Source organism: Delphinus delphis, chromosome X (assembly GCF_949987515.2).
Source record: "Delphinus delphis chromosome X, mDelDel1.2, whole genome shotgun sequence".
NCBI classification, from domain to species: domain Eukaryota; kingdom Metazoa; phylum Chordata; class Mammalia; order Artiodactyla; family Delphinidae; genus Delphinus; species Delphinus delphis.
This window is the reverse complement of record NC_082704.1, coordinates 22,227,067-22,245,267: the sequence shown is the minus strand read 5'-3', so window position 1 is coordinate 22,245,267 and position 18,201 is coordinate 22,227,067. Positions and strand designations below refer to the sequence as shown.

At 38.3% G+C, this 18,201-nt stretch overlaps 1 protein-coding gene across 8 annotated transcripts in view; it reads right to left on the bottom strand.

Moving 5' to 3' along the window:
• The window catches only part of TENM1 (teneurin transmembrane protein 1), a 799,512-nt gene that overhangs the window by 487,893 nt on the left and 293,418 nt on the right, over nucleotides 1-18,201 (bottom strand). For all 8 annotated transcript variants that reach the window (XM_060002255.1, XM_060002258.1, XM_060002259.1 and 5 more), the window contains 2 exons: nucleotides 2,713-2,973; nucleotides 1,029-1,085 (listed from right to left, as the gene is read on the bottom strand). In XM_060002255.1, the coding sequence (XP_059858238.1) occupies nucleotides 1,029-1,085; nucleotides 2,713-2,973 (318 nt within the window). The remainder of the gene's footprint in view (nucleotides 1-1,028; nucleotides 1,086-2,712; nucleotides 2,974-18,201) is intronic.

The window sequence follows — 18,201 nt, the reverse complement described above, 5'->3', positions numbered from 1 at the left end:
ATAAGGAAAATAAACCTATAAAGAAAAGAAAAGATACACAGCCTTTACTCCTGAGTCTTCCAACTCTGTCTCAGTAAACAGTGTTACATGATCAAGGTAGATGGCTGATTATAGACTGAAGGCAAAACGAAACTGAACAGCCCCAAACATTCCTGAAGGTTCCTAACACATCCAAGGGACGTGGCATGTGAACACAGTGCGTATAGTGGCTCATCACAGTAAGCAGTTCTCGTGGTGGAAGAAGGGGAGGATAATATGCATTTTGATGAAGCTGATTCTAATATATCTTCCCTCTGATCCATTTCCCCCAGTTTCTTACATATTTTGAGTCATTGCCCTGTGGTCAGATGTGAGGATTCCCTCTGCCACAAAGTGTTTGATTTTCATTAAAATCATTAATAAATATTGCTTTCAGTATCCCTCTGCAAAGGGGCAAAGCACAATGAGCACAATGAAGGCAAAAGTAAAAGGACACCAATGTCCCCTCACTAAGGAATGACACAGTATAAAAACAGGTCTACAGAAAAGAATGAACAACATTTCCTTCATTTGAAGGTGTTATTTATAATTGATGACATAGGTATAGTGTGATTCTTAAGCCAAGCCAGAGTGTCGGAAGGAAAAGACCAAGACCATTTGCTAGGTGTAAAGTTATGACAGTATCTGAACTATATACTATGTTAATGGCTAGAGTCATGTAAAAAATCATAGATAATGTATTGATAGAACAGAAAGTCATGAGGCCAAAACCAACCCAACCTGATGTAAATCTCTGCCTTCATGCTAAATCAACGTTTCCCTATTCTACCTAGCTCCCCCCTCACCTCCTCATTACTATCAACATACACATACATGAAGTCTTCCACAGGAAAGCAAACCAACAAGCTACCAATAAACTAATCTTTGACAGGTTAATTAACCAGGCCTGTGTGTGGTTTATCAGACAGGCAGTGTTGAATGTTGTAGGGTGGGTGTCAGGGATGGGGTGAGGTAAAATAATTTGTCATTGAATATTTGGAAACACTTGCCTTGAGTAGACCCAGCTTGAGCCTCCATGTCACAACAAACAGGAGAGAATTTAAAACCTGTAATAGCAAACATTTTTACTAATTAATCCTTGTCCAAGTCATCTGGGATTCTTCAATCTTCAATCCTTACCCTTCATCCAGTAGTATTTTTTAAATAACAAATTCAGTGAAATACGATTCACATACCATAATGTTCACACTCTTATTAAAGTGTACGATTCAGTGGCTTTTAGTATTTTCACAGAGTTGTGCAACTACTACCACTATCTAATTCCAGAGGTTTCATCACCCCAGAAGAAACCCATACCTAGGGTCTTGCAGGAGTAGAAGAATGGTGGAGCACTACGGGGAAATTCCTTTCTTTTATTTTAATGTTTCAACCCAGTGAACTGGCTATAACTTCCTTATGTCAGGAGTGAGATGACGAAGAACAATGTCTTTGAAATACAGGAGAGCCTCTATCACCCCATTTCACATAAATTTGGTCGTTATTTTTCCTGTTTGACAGTTGAAGCCCCAAAACTGTAGGGACTAGTCCAAGGTCCCCCAGCTGCCATCCTATTGCTGCTTCACTTACATGAATATGCACGACATAGATCAAATATGTTCCCTTCTCACTTCCACACTTCACCTCCTCTACACTCTTCGCCTAAGTCAACAATACATACATACATACATGAAAATAAACCTAAAATATCAAGACCCTCAAGGATATTTGGTGATAGGATATTTAGTGATATTACAAATGTCATTCCTGATTATATCCTTGTGGCCAATGTCTCCTACAGGCTGAAGGAGGCAGAGGAGGATAGAATAGAAAAAGCTGCAGGTACAGGGCTGTTGGCTACCTCTCTGACACCTGAGAAAATACTCATTAGCCACTGCTAACAGACCAGGCTTTGTGGTCATGGTGATGGGACCTATGAAATTTAGACAAACAGAATGAGGAGGAGATTAGATTAATGTGTTTAATAAGCAGTAATGTGATTTTTATGAAAGGACTTTGTTCTTCGGTAGGGACAGAAAAGCAGACAACAAAATAAATTAACCTCTTCCCAACAAATCAAAATGACAAAACTTTTCCATTTCTAAAAGTTGTAAGAAAATAATATATAACTACAATTTAATGACACTGCTGTTACTACTTATTGTCTGGCAAATGGCTGATGTTCACCTTCTGTTTTTTTTTTAATCATTTCAGTCCAATCTGGTTAATTTGCCTTTCTCTGTACACTTGGCAGGTTAATCTGAATCAGAATAGAGAGCACATACATAATAAGCTTGCTATACAGCTGTTCGTCTCATTGTTCATATATTGATACAAAGCCAAAATACATGACATGAGTACTTCTAAAATAAATATCACTAGTATTGCACTGGAAAATAAAGATGAAAATGAAAGGTGAGTAATGAATAAGACATGCACAATATTACTGACTCTATGAGATTTATTTCCTTCGGGGGAATCACCAGAAATAAAAAGTACTTCATCTATTATTGTAAATGTATGTGTCTATTTGCCAGATACTTAGGTACATGCCTTGTCCATGGGACCCTGCTAACCTGCATCTCCATTCTGCAGACAGAATGAAGGGTAGGCAGACATAGGGAAGGAAAACAAATCAAAGGCTAAAACCTGCATCCTCTCTGGGTTTTATGTAAACAATACAGATAGCTCTATTACCATTCTCTCCATCAGACTTCCTTTCATGGTCAGTGTCAGTCAAGGACAATGCGGAGTTGGCCCGGCTGGACAAACAGGAACTATGCTCTGACTTCATCCCCCTTATCCACATTCTCAGCGCATGGTCAGGTGAGGCAGCACCTTCTGTCTCCGTGTCCACATCAGATCCCATCTCTAGCTGGTAGCCATGCCGAGAAACACTGTGCATGTCTGTCTGGTAGCCAGAGCACAGAGTGTGAGGGGTTTCACAAAATTCCATCTCTGAGAAGACACAAAGTTCAGAGAAAAGGTTTATAAACATACAGAAATACCTGGTAAAATTCGACCTTTTTGTCCTTATGTCCCTCTCCCCCATTGCTAGTATTTATGTGTTTTTGCCAAGTTAGAATTCTGGTCTTTATATTTATGGTAGCTAGGATTCTGTGCTTATTTTGCACTTCCGTAGCTTAAAATTATGCTCCTGTTGATTCTTACAAGGTTCTGGAAAAAGCATGCCCAAAATAGCTTTATACCTACAATTTTAGGTTGCACAAATGTAATGAAATAAGTGAGTGCAGGGGAGTATAAAGTGTAGAGAGCTGTCCTTTAAAAGATATTTCTCTTCTAGGAAGAATATATATGATCTGCAGAGCACACCTATGCTTAAAATATTAAAATTATTGGCTTTTCTAAGTATTTAATATACCTTAGGGTTAAGAAGAAATAATTCAATGTGAAAACTCTGAGGAAAAAACATTAAGTATACTTTTTGAAAGTATTTTTCCTAAAACACATTAGTCTAAACTCTAAAATTATGAGTATTTAATATCACTACTTTCCATTGTCTCCAAAGAAGTATGAGGCTGACTTTATGCTAATTATTGTTTCATTCATTCTTTCAAGAAATACATAAAAAAACTTTCAATCGTATATTGCACCTCAGCAATGCTTCAAGGCTTGGATTCTCCCCCCAGTTCCCCCTAAGCCTTAGAATCATAAAATGTTTAAGGTCTTAGAGATGCTGTAATGAATCCCTTCTGCTTACAGTTGAGGAAAATGAAGTCCACAGGGTAGATGTCACTTGTCCATAGCCAATGTTAGATAGCAACAGAGCCCTTTTTCCTAAAACACTCATCTGGGCATGGTGCCTGCTAGACACCAAGGAAGCCCCATCAACTTACTGCATGAATATCAGGCATTCATTCAGTCTTCCAGTCAATTTTGCATTCAATTATGGCAAGGTGTCAAAAGGGGGAAAAGATGCTTTAACAGACCTTAATAAGTTAATGATGAAAAATGACCACATGCCAAGACATATCATCTGAAATGTCCATGTAATACTTAGATAAGGTAATCCGGGGATGTTGTACACTATATAGGATTTTCTCAGACTGACATCAGAGACAGGGTATGTCATTTGGCCAGGAAGAAGCTTAACTGAGCGCATCTAATCCTTAGCACATATCAATAAAATGCAAACCCTAAAATGAATTTAATTCTTTGAATACAGAAAGTGCTAGAATTTAGACTGACCGTATACTAGAAAGAAGAGTACAGAATACAAATATATTTTTAATAGCAATTTTTGTGACATGTAATTGCCAAACAAGGGTTTAACAAATCATATCTTAATGCTTATTCAACAGCCATTAGGTACCCAGCACTGTGTTCTGTGAAACAGGTATTACAGGTAAATAAAGCTACTATATTTTATTACGAAAAGTCAATTATAAATTCTGTCAGGGTTATATGTCACTGTTGAGGATGTTACTTATGATTTCTGTGATGAATGTCTTTTTCAAAAATAAATTTATTTATTTTTATTTATTTTTGGCTGTGTTGGGTCTTCGTTGCTGCGCGCGGGCTTTCTCTAGTTGCGGCGAGCGGGGGCTACTCTTTGTTGTGGTGCACGGGCTTCTCATTGTGGTGGCTTATCTTGTTGCGGAGCACGGGCTCTAGGTTTGCGGGCTTCAGCAGTTGTGGCACGCGGGCTTCAGTAGTTGTGGCTCGTGGGCTCTAGAGCGCAGGCTCAGTAGTTGTGGTGCACGGGCTTAGTTGCTCCGCGGCATGTGGGATCTTCCCGAACCAGGGATAGAACCCGTGTTCCCTGCACTGGCAGGCAGATTCTTAACCACTGTGCCACCAGGGAAGTCCTGTGATGAATGTCTTTAAGAGTAATTCTATTTTTCTACCAAAATTGTCTAAATTCTATAGGAGTGATGCTTAAGAAACGGCATGGTTTCCACTTGTCAAACATAAAACCTTATGAAACTGTGCTTCTTGACATAAGGCTAAAAGTAAAAATCCATTTTGCCCAATATAAATCTTAGTGATCTAGAATATGGGATTGGTTAATATTCATGCGTCTTAATTTCACAAAGTTTCATTATCCAATCCTACTGTGCAGTTGTTGCTACAGCAACCTCATCATGAATCTGTCAGCTTGGAGCTGTAGGAAAGGAATTTTATATAGGCCTGCATTCACAACTTCTTTCATTCCCCTAGACCAGTGGGTCCCAAACTTTGGCATGCTTCAGAATCACCTGGAAGGCGTGTCAAAACACAGACTGCTGGGCCTGACTTCCCCACGCCCCCAGTTTCAGTGTCTGATTCAACTGGTCTGCAGTTGGGCCAGAGGATCTGCATTTCTAACAAGTTCCCAGGTAAGGCCTATGCTATTTGTCCAGGGACTTTGAAAACTTTGAAAACTGCTTCTCTAGAGATTTCTCTGAAATCAGCGGGAGCCAGGAAAAGGGGAGAAGTGAGAGAGCAACCTTATTGTGGCATTACCAAAGATTTTTCAACAACAGCTCAAATTCTATTTGGAGACACAAGCAAGAAAGTGTTTGAACTGAATTACTGTGAACTGCTGCCCCCCCCAACCCCCCATTTATTTGCCATGGATTCAGGGCACTAATTAGGAAATTTACTTTAGGAATTAAGTTTACTTTAGGAATATTTAGGAAATAAATTTACAGACTTGCATTTATTTTCACTCATACGATGGCATATGAGATGAGACTTTCCAAAGATTTTAATATGAGCATCTGAGTCATAGTAAAGACATTCATTGGAAAAGGATGAGCAAATAAAAATAAATACATGGCTAACCTGTCATTTCAGATAATAACAGAGAAGTTTTTAAAAATAACCACTGATGGATGTAAGCACAATCCCTCTTTGTTAAAGAGATTTGTTTCCCATTCAAAAAGAAACTTGAACGTGGATTTGTTCCCTTCTAAGGAAATGTGGTGTAACACGATAAAAAAATTACATAATATTTCTATTGGAACTATGATTTGAATACAAAAAGACTAAACCCCACATTCTCTTAGATACAGTCAGATAAAAGTACACTGCCTTGCCGATAACTAACTTTTGAATGAAACAATGCAAGTAAGTTATCAGTTGTTCATTTTTTAATGATAAAGAAAGAAATTAATAAATAAATAAGGAAAGAAAGAAAAGGAAAAGTTTCACTTATTTACAGTAAGTGTTATTCATTGAACAGCCTCGCTTCTCATTCTTGAAATCAATGTTACCATTGTAAATTATTTCCTTAAATACACAAATGTCTTGGTGGTGTTCAAAATTCCCACAGGATGCATTTTCTATAAAGCATTTACAAAGCACCATAAGTGGATGTTTTTAGCCTTGCACATATAACCTTGTTACTAAAATGCTACAGATTCCCTAGAGAAGATAAAGTTCAATGGATTTATTATAGATCTATTCTTACCAAAAAGCTAGTCACAAGAGAAATATAAGTACAATCTTAGAATATCTAGGATTTAAATGGACAGACTGGAAACATGAGAAACTACATTTCAGGAGTAAACAGACACAGATGTTGCCAAGTGAATGATGTATGTGGGCCTTACAAACATGTATTTAATTCTTATTGTAAGGAAAACCTATTTTGCAGCCTTGTAGGAGACAAAATCTGAGCAAATTAATAAAGAGTTGAAATCCAGTTTTTAAAATGGGCAAAAGATTTGAAGAGATCCTTCACAAAAAAAGATACAGGAATGACCAATAAATGAATGAAACGATGCTCAACCTCATTAGTTATTAGGAAAGTGCAAACTAAAACCACAATGAGATACAACTACAGACCTACCAGAACGGCTAAAAAATTCTGATCACACCAACTGTGGAGCAACTACATACACGGCTGGTAAGAAAGTAGAATGGTACAACCACTGTGGAAAACACTTTGGCAGTTCCGTAAAAAGGTGAAGCTAAATTTAACAGGAGAGCAAGGCACTTCTGGTCATTTATCACGGAGAAATAAAAATTTCTGTCCACACAAAAATCTGTACGAGGTTGTTCAAAAGGTTTACTCACTAACAGCTAAAAATTAAAAACAACCCAAGTGTCCATGAATAGCTGAAATGATAAATCATCTGTGGTATATGCACACTATGGAATACTACTCAGTCAAAAAAAATGAACTATTGATATATAACAAGATGCATGGACCTCAAAATAAATGAGTGAAAAAAGACCAACAGAATGTGTATGTAATAATGCATGCTTCCATTTAAATAAAGTTCTAGAAAATGCAAACCAACCTATAGTGACAGAAAGTAAATCAATGGTTATCTGGGGAAGACAATAAGGGAGAAATGGAGAACAAAGGGGCACAAGGAAACCTTTGGGACGATCTAAATATCTGCTATCTTGACTATGGCAATAGTTACACATGTGTGTACATACCAAAGTTTATCATATTGTACACTTTGAGTATGTGTAATTTATTGTACTTCAATTATACCTCTACAATTGTTTTTTTAGTGGATTGTACCCCACCAGATAGTAAGAGAGTGGAGTTAAGCGTCTCTGAGCCAGAAGGAGGCCCTGCTTTTTTCCTCCTAGTGGAAGAAAGCACATGCAATATGAACAAAAAGGTAGTCAAAATTCTGTTTTGCTTATTTATAAGTCAAGAGGCAATCAAGGCTAAGTGACTCGTGATTTCTCACTGATCCTCTAGGGAGCACGTTTTTCCTAGGAACATTATTGAAAACCATTTTTCGAAAATCAGTTTTAGGGGGGAAACTGAAGGTGAAACTGATCACTGGTAGCTTTCAGCAGCTAAGGGAACATTCTGTAGTTGGAAATCATGTGACTAGATTGAGTGGATTGGCACGAAGGATCACTTTAGGCCTCTACTAATGCCAATAATTTAATAATTTTTAAAAATTCTATGAAGTGCTGAATAAAATGAACTATTGTATATTCTCTCTGAATCTAGGGATTGATCTTCAGGTGTTCAGCCTGGAGAAGTCATTTATCAGAACTTGAAAGGGAAAGTAATACTTATATCAGCATTTTTCTAGAACTTCTGAGTTTCTGATGAGCTCAAGACTTTATTTTTCTTTAAATTCTACCCATCCACACTTCCTCTTAAAATGGAGCTTTAAGTCATCACACTCCAAATAAATAACTGGAGGCCAAAAAGCATGGTATATCTTAGCCATGACCTGAGTGATTTGGAATATAACTTCCAAAGAGTGTAGTCCATTTCCAAAATAAGAAAGAGGGAGAGGGGATAAAATTATTAGCTTTAATTACTGTAATTCATAACAAGACTTACAGACTATATGCAAAGACAGCTGTTATTAATTAGCCATGCAGTTTTTGGGTAAGTCATTTAATATCTTGGAGCCTCAGTTTTCTCATTTGCAAAATGTTCAGGTCCAACTAGAAACAAATCTCTAGGTGACCTCCCTTGACCTCTATAAATTTCTGTAATTATAACTTAAGCCTGTTATGGAAAAATGTGGAATGGTTAATATTTTCAAATTGGAATGGGAAAAGAACTAGTGGTTTTATGAGTCAAGGTGCTATTCATACTTCCACTGTGAAAGATAATCAGTCATATTAGCTAAATAAGATCTTGTGTCATGATTACAAGTCTTGCTATGTTAAAGTACTGATACAACCTAGGTAATCCATTGTGAATTGCAAGATTATTAATAAACCGAGTACATAAAATATATCATGTAAAAAGTCTACTTAATAAATAGTTCCTCATCAAACATGAAATTATCAGTTTATAAACATGGCTATTACAAACTGTACTCTATGGCATAGTGAATAAAAATTCACACAATTAAAAATACTACAGGGTTTCCCTGGTGGCGTAGTGGTTGAGAATCTGCCTGCCAATGCAGAGGACACGGGTTCGAGCCCTGGTCTGGGAAGATCCCACATGCCGCGGAGCAACTAGGCCCGTGAGCCACAACTACTGAGCCTGCGCGTCTGGAGCCTGTGCTCCGCAACAAGAGAGGCCACGATAGTGAGAGGCCCGTGCACCGCAATGAAGAGTGGTCCCCGCTTGCCACAACTAGAGAAAGCCCTCGCACAGAAACGAAGATCCAACATAGCCAAAAATAAATAAACAAATTTAAAAAAAATACTACAGACCCACTAATAATTCATTACTGGCTCTAGGGAAAAATACAATGAGTTATTACAGTCTTAAGCAAGAAATACAAAGGAAGGAATGAAGGGAGGGAGGGAGGAAGGAAGGAAGGAAGGAAGGAAGGAAGGAGCGGAGGGAGGGAGGAAGGAAGGAGCAACACTACACAGGAGGCAGATAATTTTCACAACTGGCTACCATTTTATATTTCTCAGTTTGGGGGCTTTGAAGGGGAAATGATATCAAATTGTCAAACAAATCAGTTCATCTAAGTTTACTTAAACACACCTCTGCTGAACATCCACTCAATTTCAAGTCAAGAAAACAAAACAAAATAGACTTCTCTGATTTCCCCTAGTCTTAGAAAATTAGCCCAATTTAATTCTCTCTTCTCTTCTGTTACTTTGTGAAAAAGGTGTATCAAATGCACAGTACTGTACTAGGCACTGAGCAGAGTGAGTTAACAGGACCATGTCACGTCCTTTGGCTAGTATCACAGAGAGCCTTTTTAAAGGTCCAAATGACAACAGAGTCTTAAAGGCACACCACCCAGACCTGACCTTTGTTTTTGTGCTCAGGGATCATCAGCCTTTTCTGGGGCACCAGAGTGAGAGATGGAGTGCTCCCACATGCAAGTCTGGAGCCTGTGGATATCAGATGACTTAAATAACTAAGCTTCCTGAAGCCTAATCTCCCCCCTCACAGTTCCAAATGCACCCATTATTTCGGTACTCAGGACCTACCAATTTTGCCTTATTTAATTTTCAAGATTTCCCCATCTGTCAGTATAGTGAAAAGTAAGGCAAAAAATCTGGTAGAGTTAAAAGCCCGAAGTATAAACATTCATCCTTTGTGACCGATATTGGCTAACTGGAGCCATCCCAGAACATAGTTAAAAGACTATGTTAATGTAAAAAAAAGATGCTCTCAAAAGTATAGTGATTTGTACACACTGCTATATTTAAAATGGATAACCAACAAGGACCTACTGTATAGCACAGGGAACTCTGCTCGATATTCTGTAATAACCTAAATGGGAAAAGAATTTGAAAAAGAATAGATACATGTATATGTATAACTGAATCACTTTGTTGTACACCTGAAACTAACACAACACTGTTAATCAACTGTACTCCAATATAAAATAAACAGTTAAAAAAAAGTATACTGATTTGCAAATCTGTAAAAATGGCTCAAACCAGAGAAGGACACAGAATTATAGCATAAAGTCAAAAGGAAGGGAGATGAGATAGGAACCTAGAAGAAATCAAAAGGGACTCCAATCTTATTTAGAAAAAGATGAAAATATCCTTCAGCAATCTAAGGAAGGAAGGAAATTTGATGTGGGAATAAACAACTTCTATTTATTTCCTTGAACTAATATTCATCTTAGTGCAGGGTCCAGCTTAGACTGTCCTCACATAAGATGGGAGAATTTGCTCTGAAGCTAACTCAGACAGCAGTTACCACTACAATAAAAAAAGGTGAGGCCTGCTCTACAGCCTTCATAACAAGAGTCTGGAAAAATAATCAAGGACTAGAAAAGATGGTGGGAGGTCCTGGACTTCAACAGAAATTTAGATCAATGAGAACCTGTGCATGTTCTCTTTATTTCAACATTTCAAATGAGACTGAGACTTCCTGGCCTAAATGAGAGATTTTCAGGGCTACTGAACACTGAAAATGCATGATGTTCAATGGCCCTAAAAATTTCTCATTTCTTACCTGTGCTGGTCCAATTTTCTGGCTGTTCATATCACTTTGGAGCCTGAATCTTTATTGACCACTATGGTCTTCCATGTATACTTCCATATTTTCATTATGTTCACAAAGTATGTGAAGCTGTTTGTTTAATGTATGTATTTGTATGTGTACGTGTGTGTGTTAAACTGCATTAATGTGCAGCACAATTTCATCTAGAGAAGTGAGAACAGTGAGCTAAAGAGTTAGATGCCCACTAAAAACACTTGAGAGTGCTTCAAACACATACTCTTAAAAGCAAACAATGTGACTTCTACAACATTCTACCCTAATCTGTAAGCATTTATTTTGTGATGATTCAGTAAAGATGTCAAGGTAGAACTGTGCACCAGAGTCACTGTCCACAAAGAACTACTGAATAAACTACATTCTGCTCCATTAGGGGATTCCTGTTAACCATCTTTCACAGATGACCTATTTATTTGTGCCTCAGTATCTTTGGACATGTTGTGTCAACCACCTGGAATACGGCCCTCTGATTTTTCACCAATCTAATTCCTAATATCCAGTTTGGGTCAGTACCTTCACAAAGTATTCTCTGACTTTCTTCTCCCTCCTCCTAATAATCTCATCCTTCCTTATAGCATTTCTATGCTTTACTACATGGCTTTAAGTCTGATTTTATATTTTTTTCTCTATATGTATATCATCTGTATTACCTCCTGAATCAGACCTCCGGATCCTGGAGTTTTCTAAACTTTTTGGTATCTCTCAAAATCAAATGAGATAATTTCTGCAAAGTGTTGTATGATCTATGAAGGAACATATAAATATAAGGTAGTATTGCCATCCCTTCCAGCCTTAGAATAATTCTAGGCAAGGAGTGAGCATAAAATACCAAAGTTTTAAAGTCAGTACTTAATATGAAACCACTCTTGAAAGGGTTAAGTTCTTGAACCCAATTCTGACACATATGAGATGGTTTTATTTAACATAAAACAATGCCTACCACTGCAAATTGAAAAATTGCTATTTTGGTAAATTAGCTATGCATTTTGACTGATGCGCCACAAATGTGGCAGAAAGAGAAAGACAGCAACACACTGGCTGTGGATTTAGGGAAAAAATCCAATTTATAGCAATATTAAACTAATGGGGAACAAGCTCTCTGTACCATCTTCTGACTGAGATAGTCTCACCAAGGAAGCTGTCCTCACTATTCTTTTTGGCTTAAAGAATTGGGAAACTAATTCCTATTAAAATTCTTCAAAATATACCCTAGGGTATAGAACTGGGAGGGCTTTGATCAAACCAGCCACAAAGCCTTGGTAGAAGACGATCTCTCAGCTGACTTGAGTCAAAACTTCTCTTGTCCTTCTTACCCATTGGTTCCATCCCATATACCAGATAGAAATTACCATCTTGGCAAATTTGTAGAGTGTCCTGGACTAAATAGGTGGCTCCTCTGAGAGACTCTGTTTTCATGAACTCAGAGAATGTGTCTTTTTTTTTTTTCCCCAGAGATAGAAGAAACTTTCCAAACGGGCAAAAGTTGTAGAAAGAACTTTTAGGATACTCATCAGGGACTTCTGAATTTGAATTCAGTTTAGAGAAAAACGTTAAATTCTGGAGAAGAATTCCACTTCCAGTCAAGATAGGGTGACAGGGACGAAATTTCTCCTCACGCCTGAAACAGCAGCAACAAAAACCAGACAAAATATATGTAACAATGGTTTTCAGACATTGGGCAAAAAAGGACGGTAATCCCTGAGATGTCGGAAACAAATGGGATGAGCCCTATGAGTGCGCCAGCTTACTGCCTGCAAAGAGTTTCCAGGCCTTAGCACAGGGGAGGGAGACTGTAGGGGAGCCTGGCAGTCTCTCTGAGTTGTGGAGACGGACCTGGTAGTCTGGGAAAGCCAAGACAGCTAGAGTTAGCAGTACAGAGTACCAAAGAGGAGAGAGCTGCAGAGAAAGAAAATTCCAGAGATCTGCAGAGGGTCCCCCTGGATGTTCACCGGGTCCGGAACAGCACATGGATGCAAGGAAACACTTGAGACTGGAGAAAGAACCATCTGAAAGGATTAAAGGAAGCAACTTTGAATCTGAAACAGGGCTGCAAATCTGAAACAGGACTGCCAATAGTCCCTGTTCTCAACCAGAGTGAAAAACCTCATAATTCATGAGCACTGAGTAGAGTACGCAAAAAGGGTTTTGCATTCCTATACCTATTATTGAACTTTGTTTTGGTGTGTGGTCCATACTTGGCAACGGTTTTACCCTTTTGGGTCTTGCTATTAAGCTTTGTTAGGTGGGTGGAGTGCAACGTTTGCTCTAGGGCTAATTAGACCTTCACGTGTTATCAAGTTAAACATACACCTACCATATGATCTAACTATTTACCCAAGAGAAATGAAATCGTGTGTCCATACAAAGACTTGTACATAAACAACAGTTTTATTTGTAATAGCCAGAAGTTGGAAATAGCTCAAATAGCCATCAACAGGTGAATAACTGTAAACTCTCATATATCCATACAATGGACTACTGTTGAGCCATAAAAAGGAATGAACTATTGATACATACAAAAACATGGGTAAATATCAAGCTATGCTGGATTTTTTTTAAAGGGTCAAAAAGTCCATTTATGTAAAACTCTAGAAAATGCAAACTAATCTACAGAAAGCAGATCCCAGGTTGCCTGGGAGTGGAGTAGGTTGGGAGTGGTAGAGGAAAAAGCATTACAGAGTGGCAAGAGGAAACTTTGGGGTGTTATGGATATGCTCACTATGATGATTGTGGTGATGTTTTCATGGGTCAAAATTTGCCAAATTGCACACTACAAATATGTACAGTTTACTGTATATTAATTATACCTTAATAAGCAAGTTTTTAGAAAATGGAGAAGACAAGAATGTTTTGTTTGCCTAATTCAAATGTCACAATTGAACACTGGGAGCAGTGAAACAAAGTAACATAATTGATAAGACTGAAAAACCAATCTGTGTTCACAAACCGCCATGCATGAGGGAAATGACAGGTGAATTTCTCTTGACTTGTCTGCCATTTTGCCTTCATTATGGTGAAATCAGAAGGGCTTCGATTCTGGACACTAAAATTCCTGAATGCTTTGATTGTTAGACTGATGCAAACATGATCAACAAATTAGGTATGATCCTAATGTGGCAGGAAGGATTCATGGGCCAATCTGAGCTCAGCGATAAAGTACTGTGACAGATCAGGTGGACTCAATACCAGTGACACACATTTGCCATTCCTACCTTAACAGGCTAGTTGCCTTTGTTTTAGTCTACAGCTATAGATTTCTCACATAATCCTGGCTAACTGTTCTGTTCAAATGCATGTTATTTGTTTCAAAGAAGACTTAGATGAGAGGAAATGGTTAACTCAGTGCAAATGCAGCCCTAACCTTCAAAAGCTATCTCTCACTAATGGGAGGTTAGTAATGTCCCCTTTGTTTACCACTAATTTCTACAAGGGCTCTTTAGTAGCATAGTGTATATATAGTCAATTGTAGAATAGGTTATTACACAGAAACAGTAGCACAGTAGTCAAATAACTCTAGTAATCAGGGCCAGTCTTGACCTCATTCTAAAGTACAGTTCAACTGAACTGTATATTCTAATAATAGAATTATTTTTGAGAGTTGTGTTTACATTACAATCCTACCTGTACAAACCTATATTTAGAAAGAAAGGCCATTCTCTATTTGCTGTGGAAATTGAGATACTAATCTACCTCATTTACCAGGAAATTCATTTGTAACTGACAAAGTACAAGGTTTTAGACTTAAACACTTTGACTAGTAATTCTGATTTCAAAGCACACATTCTCCAGTCCTAGGGCACAAGCGGATGGAACTCAAGCTACCAAGGAACATGCAGGGGGATTTTTTTGCTTTTTTTTTTTTTTTTTATGTATTGAAAAAAAAGTACATCTGAGGCAGGAGGACCCTAGGCTGATACTCCAAGATAAAGATAATGGCAGGAGCAAGGAGGAACTGAGTCCTGCTTGGATAAAAGATAAAGAGACCACATATTTCTCCTTCTTGAGGTCAAGGAGACCTCCCAGACTACACATGCACAGGAAGCTCCTCAGAGGTCAGAGAAGGGAGGGGGCGCCAGACCATAATATGTTTGGTCTATTTTCCAGAAACCCTTGGAATCCATCTGGCTAAAAGATGCGTGCACACACAGGGGAGGGCCCTGACTGAGACCAAATATGGACACAGAGCCTGGCAAAGCAAGATGATTGGCCAGAGGAAACCCGGAAGAATTGCCTCCATATAAGTGATTTAAACTACCACAAAGGTGTGACTCTTTCTCTGAGCCTGCCCATGTGTGTCTATCCACACGTGCTTTTTTCCACCTAGTAAACACTTTACTTGTTTCACTACTTTCCATCTTTCTGTTGAAATTCCTTTCTCCAAAGTAGACGAGCCAGGGCCTTGTAACCAGCCACTGGCCCTCGTGGTCTAGTGGCTAGGATTCAGCGTTCTCACTGCCGCAGCCTGGCTTCAGTCACTGGCCCTCGTGGTCTAGTGGCTAGGATTCAGCGCTCTCACTGCCGCAGCCTGGCTTCAGTCACTGGTCGGGGAACTGAGATGCTGCTTCAAGCCGCTGCAGGCCGAGGCCACCAAGATCACATCCAGATGTAAATTTAGCACCTTCAATGTACCAGGTCCCAAGACATACATTATTTTATATAATTCTCACAGTATGCCCTGTGAGAAAGGTTATTATTATCCCTATCATTTAAATAGAGCAACTGAGGCTCAAAGAGAGTTTATGTAAATTGTCCAAGGCCACATAGATACCAAGTGGCAAAGCCAACTTGGAACAATTTTATCACTGAGTCCTAATCACCTTATACAGCATATGAAGTTATAAGTAGCACATTCGAATTCACAGCCTAGTTTTCCTCTTTTGTACAGTGTGCATGTGGCTCATGCTAGAACTTCCTGCTTCTCGCCTTCCCAGGTTTCATTCACCTCGCTGCCGTTTCCATCTGGATTTTCACAGCCAGCCGCCAAAATACTTTGAGGGATATGGCAGCTGGGAGGCAATGAGCATTTCCTTTGTCACTGACAGTATGAAAAAGAGATCCTTAAACTATGCATATATAAGCTCATTGCTCTTATAAGAGTTTAATATATTTTTATACCTTTTGAAGTATTATTTCACTTTGTACAAATTCTTATGGATTCACTTCATCACCATCATGGCACTTTAAGTCACTGAAAGCAACAGTGATATTTTAGAGCATATTCCAGGCTTCCAGACAACACAAACAACATCTGTGTCTACAGGCGGACAAATAAAACGCTGGCCTCTCCTGTGTTTAGATCCCTAGCTCACAGCAGCTGCCTTGAGTTTTGAAATTATTTAACATTAACAAAATTGAGAGGAATATTATTCATTGGGAAATGCGTGTTGGAGTATTACTTCAACACATGATCACCCCTCCAGAGGAGACAATCAGATCAAAATTGGGGGCATTTCCTGTTTACAAGGTAGCATTACCATTTCAAGCTAAATAGATTGAGGCTAAATCTGTGATCTACGTTCAGAACTTTACATGTATTACAGCATTCAGAGAATGGCTTTGAGTTCAAAATATTCCAGTTTCTGATTAAATGTTGAGGAAGTTTCTCTTTATTTTAAATTTATCAAGGAGGTATGAAATTAGAAAAAGGCATGCTTCTCTTTAGCTATCATTTAGTGCTAACACTGCAGGCGATTTCTACAGAATGTGTTTTCCAAAACCTCTTAAAGCTAGAAAGCAAATACAAACAGCAACAATAACATTAATGCTTTTGAACTGGAAATTCATATGGCCCAATTCCTTATTAACGTTGCTCTAAATATTTAACCCAAACAAGCAAACAAACATTTCAGGCACTTAAAATACAATGGTCAATCTATATACATGAATGCAACTGTGTCCATTTTACAGATTTTGGAAAGATGTTCGGGTGAATCAGTCTATGAGAATTGCCCAACGACATTAATGATATAAGGACAGATATAATATGAGTCTACATAATGCCTGAACAGTTGACTCCATTCAGTCCCCAAATCATCACCTTGAGGGAAAAAAATCAACCTACACAAACAGCCAAAGAGAGATTTGATGTTGTATTGACAAAACATCTGCTTGGTTGAATACTCACTTCCGACATAGTCACTGGCTCTTTCAGTGGTTCCAAGGTTTGTCCTAGATATGATTCTAAGGCAGGTCTGTTCCTTTTGTCCACCCACTTGCCCGTTAGCCTCTCTGACTCCATATCCAGCATCCATTATTTTTATTGTGTCACCTCCTTGCCTAGAACTTTAACTCCATCTGTTTATTCTCTTTCTTTTTCAACTGTTCCTTTGTGTGGCCAGTTACCTCAAACCACAGCACTGTGCTAGCAAATCTGATAAATTTAAGCCAGGTTTAGTATACTTACTTTTTCCAAACTCATGCCAAATTATATATTCTCATTTTTAATAGAACACTCCCACCTTTAGTTTTCATACACTCAGTTCGTAAGTTATTTAATAAGCATTTATTAAGCACCTACTGTGTGATATACACTATGATATGATCCAGGCAGATAAGAAAGAAAGGGAAAAAAGACATGTCCTCTGCCCTTGAAGGGCTGACAATCCAGTGCAGACCTGGAAATGATGACAGGACAAGGAGGTAAATGCCATGACAAATTTATGCATAAAGGACTGTGGAGCCCAAGGGATGTGAGGGACTCCTCCTGCCTGGAAGATTGAGAATGGCTTCAGAGAAGAGATGATACTTTGAGTCGTACCTTAAAAAAGGATGAATATGCCTCTGGCAAGTTAAAAAGGTGGTAAGAGCATTTCTAGCACAGAGAAAGGCAAAGGTATGTGCAAGGAAATGGTAAATTCAAAGAATAGCAAATGATTTGCTGTCTATGCTATAGGTGTATAGGTAGAGGGGCCAGTTTGCAAAGGGCCTTACTTGTCTCAAATTATATCCCATGCTGCTTACTGTGCCTTATATGTAAGGGTGTCAGAATCATTACACACAAATAATCAAATTTTAAGACATTTTCAGAAATCTATGAAGCATCCTGGAAATTCTGGAGCTCTGAGTTTTCATCCAGAATGTAAGAAAATTCTTTTTTTTAAGCAAATATTTATTAACCATATAATGTGGCAGGCACTGTTCTAGGTACTAGCGAAAAAGCAACGAACAAGACAGACAAAAATCCCTGCCATCATGGAGCTCATATTCTAGTTGGAATAAATTTGTAAGAATGGTGTTCAGACCAAACTCAGTATCAGTATTACACAGATTTTCATCTGTGTATTATTGTCTGTGTATTTCATCGGGGGGTTAATTTA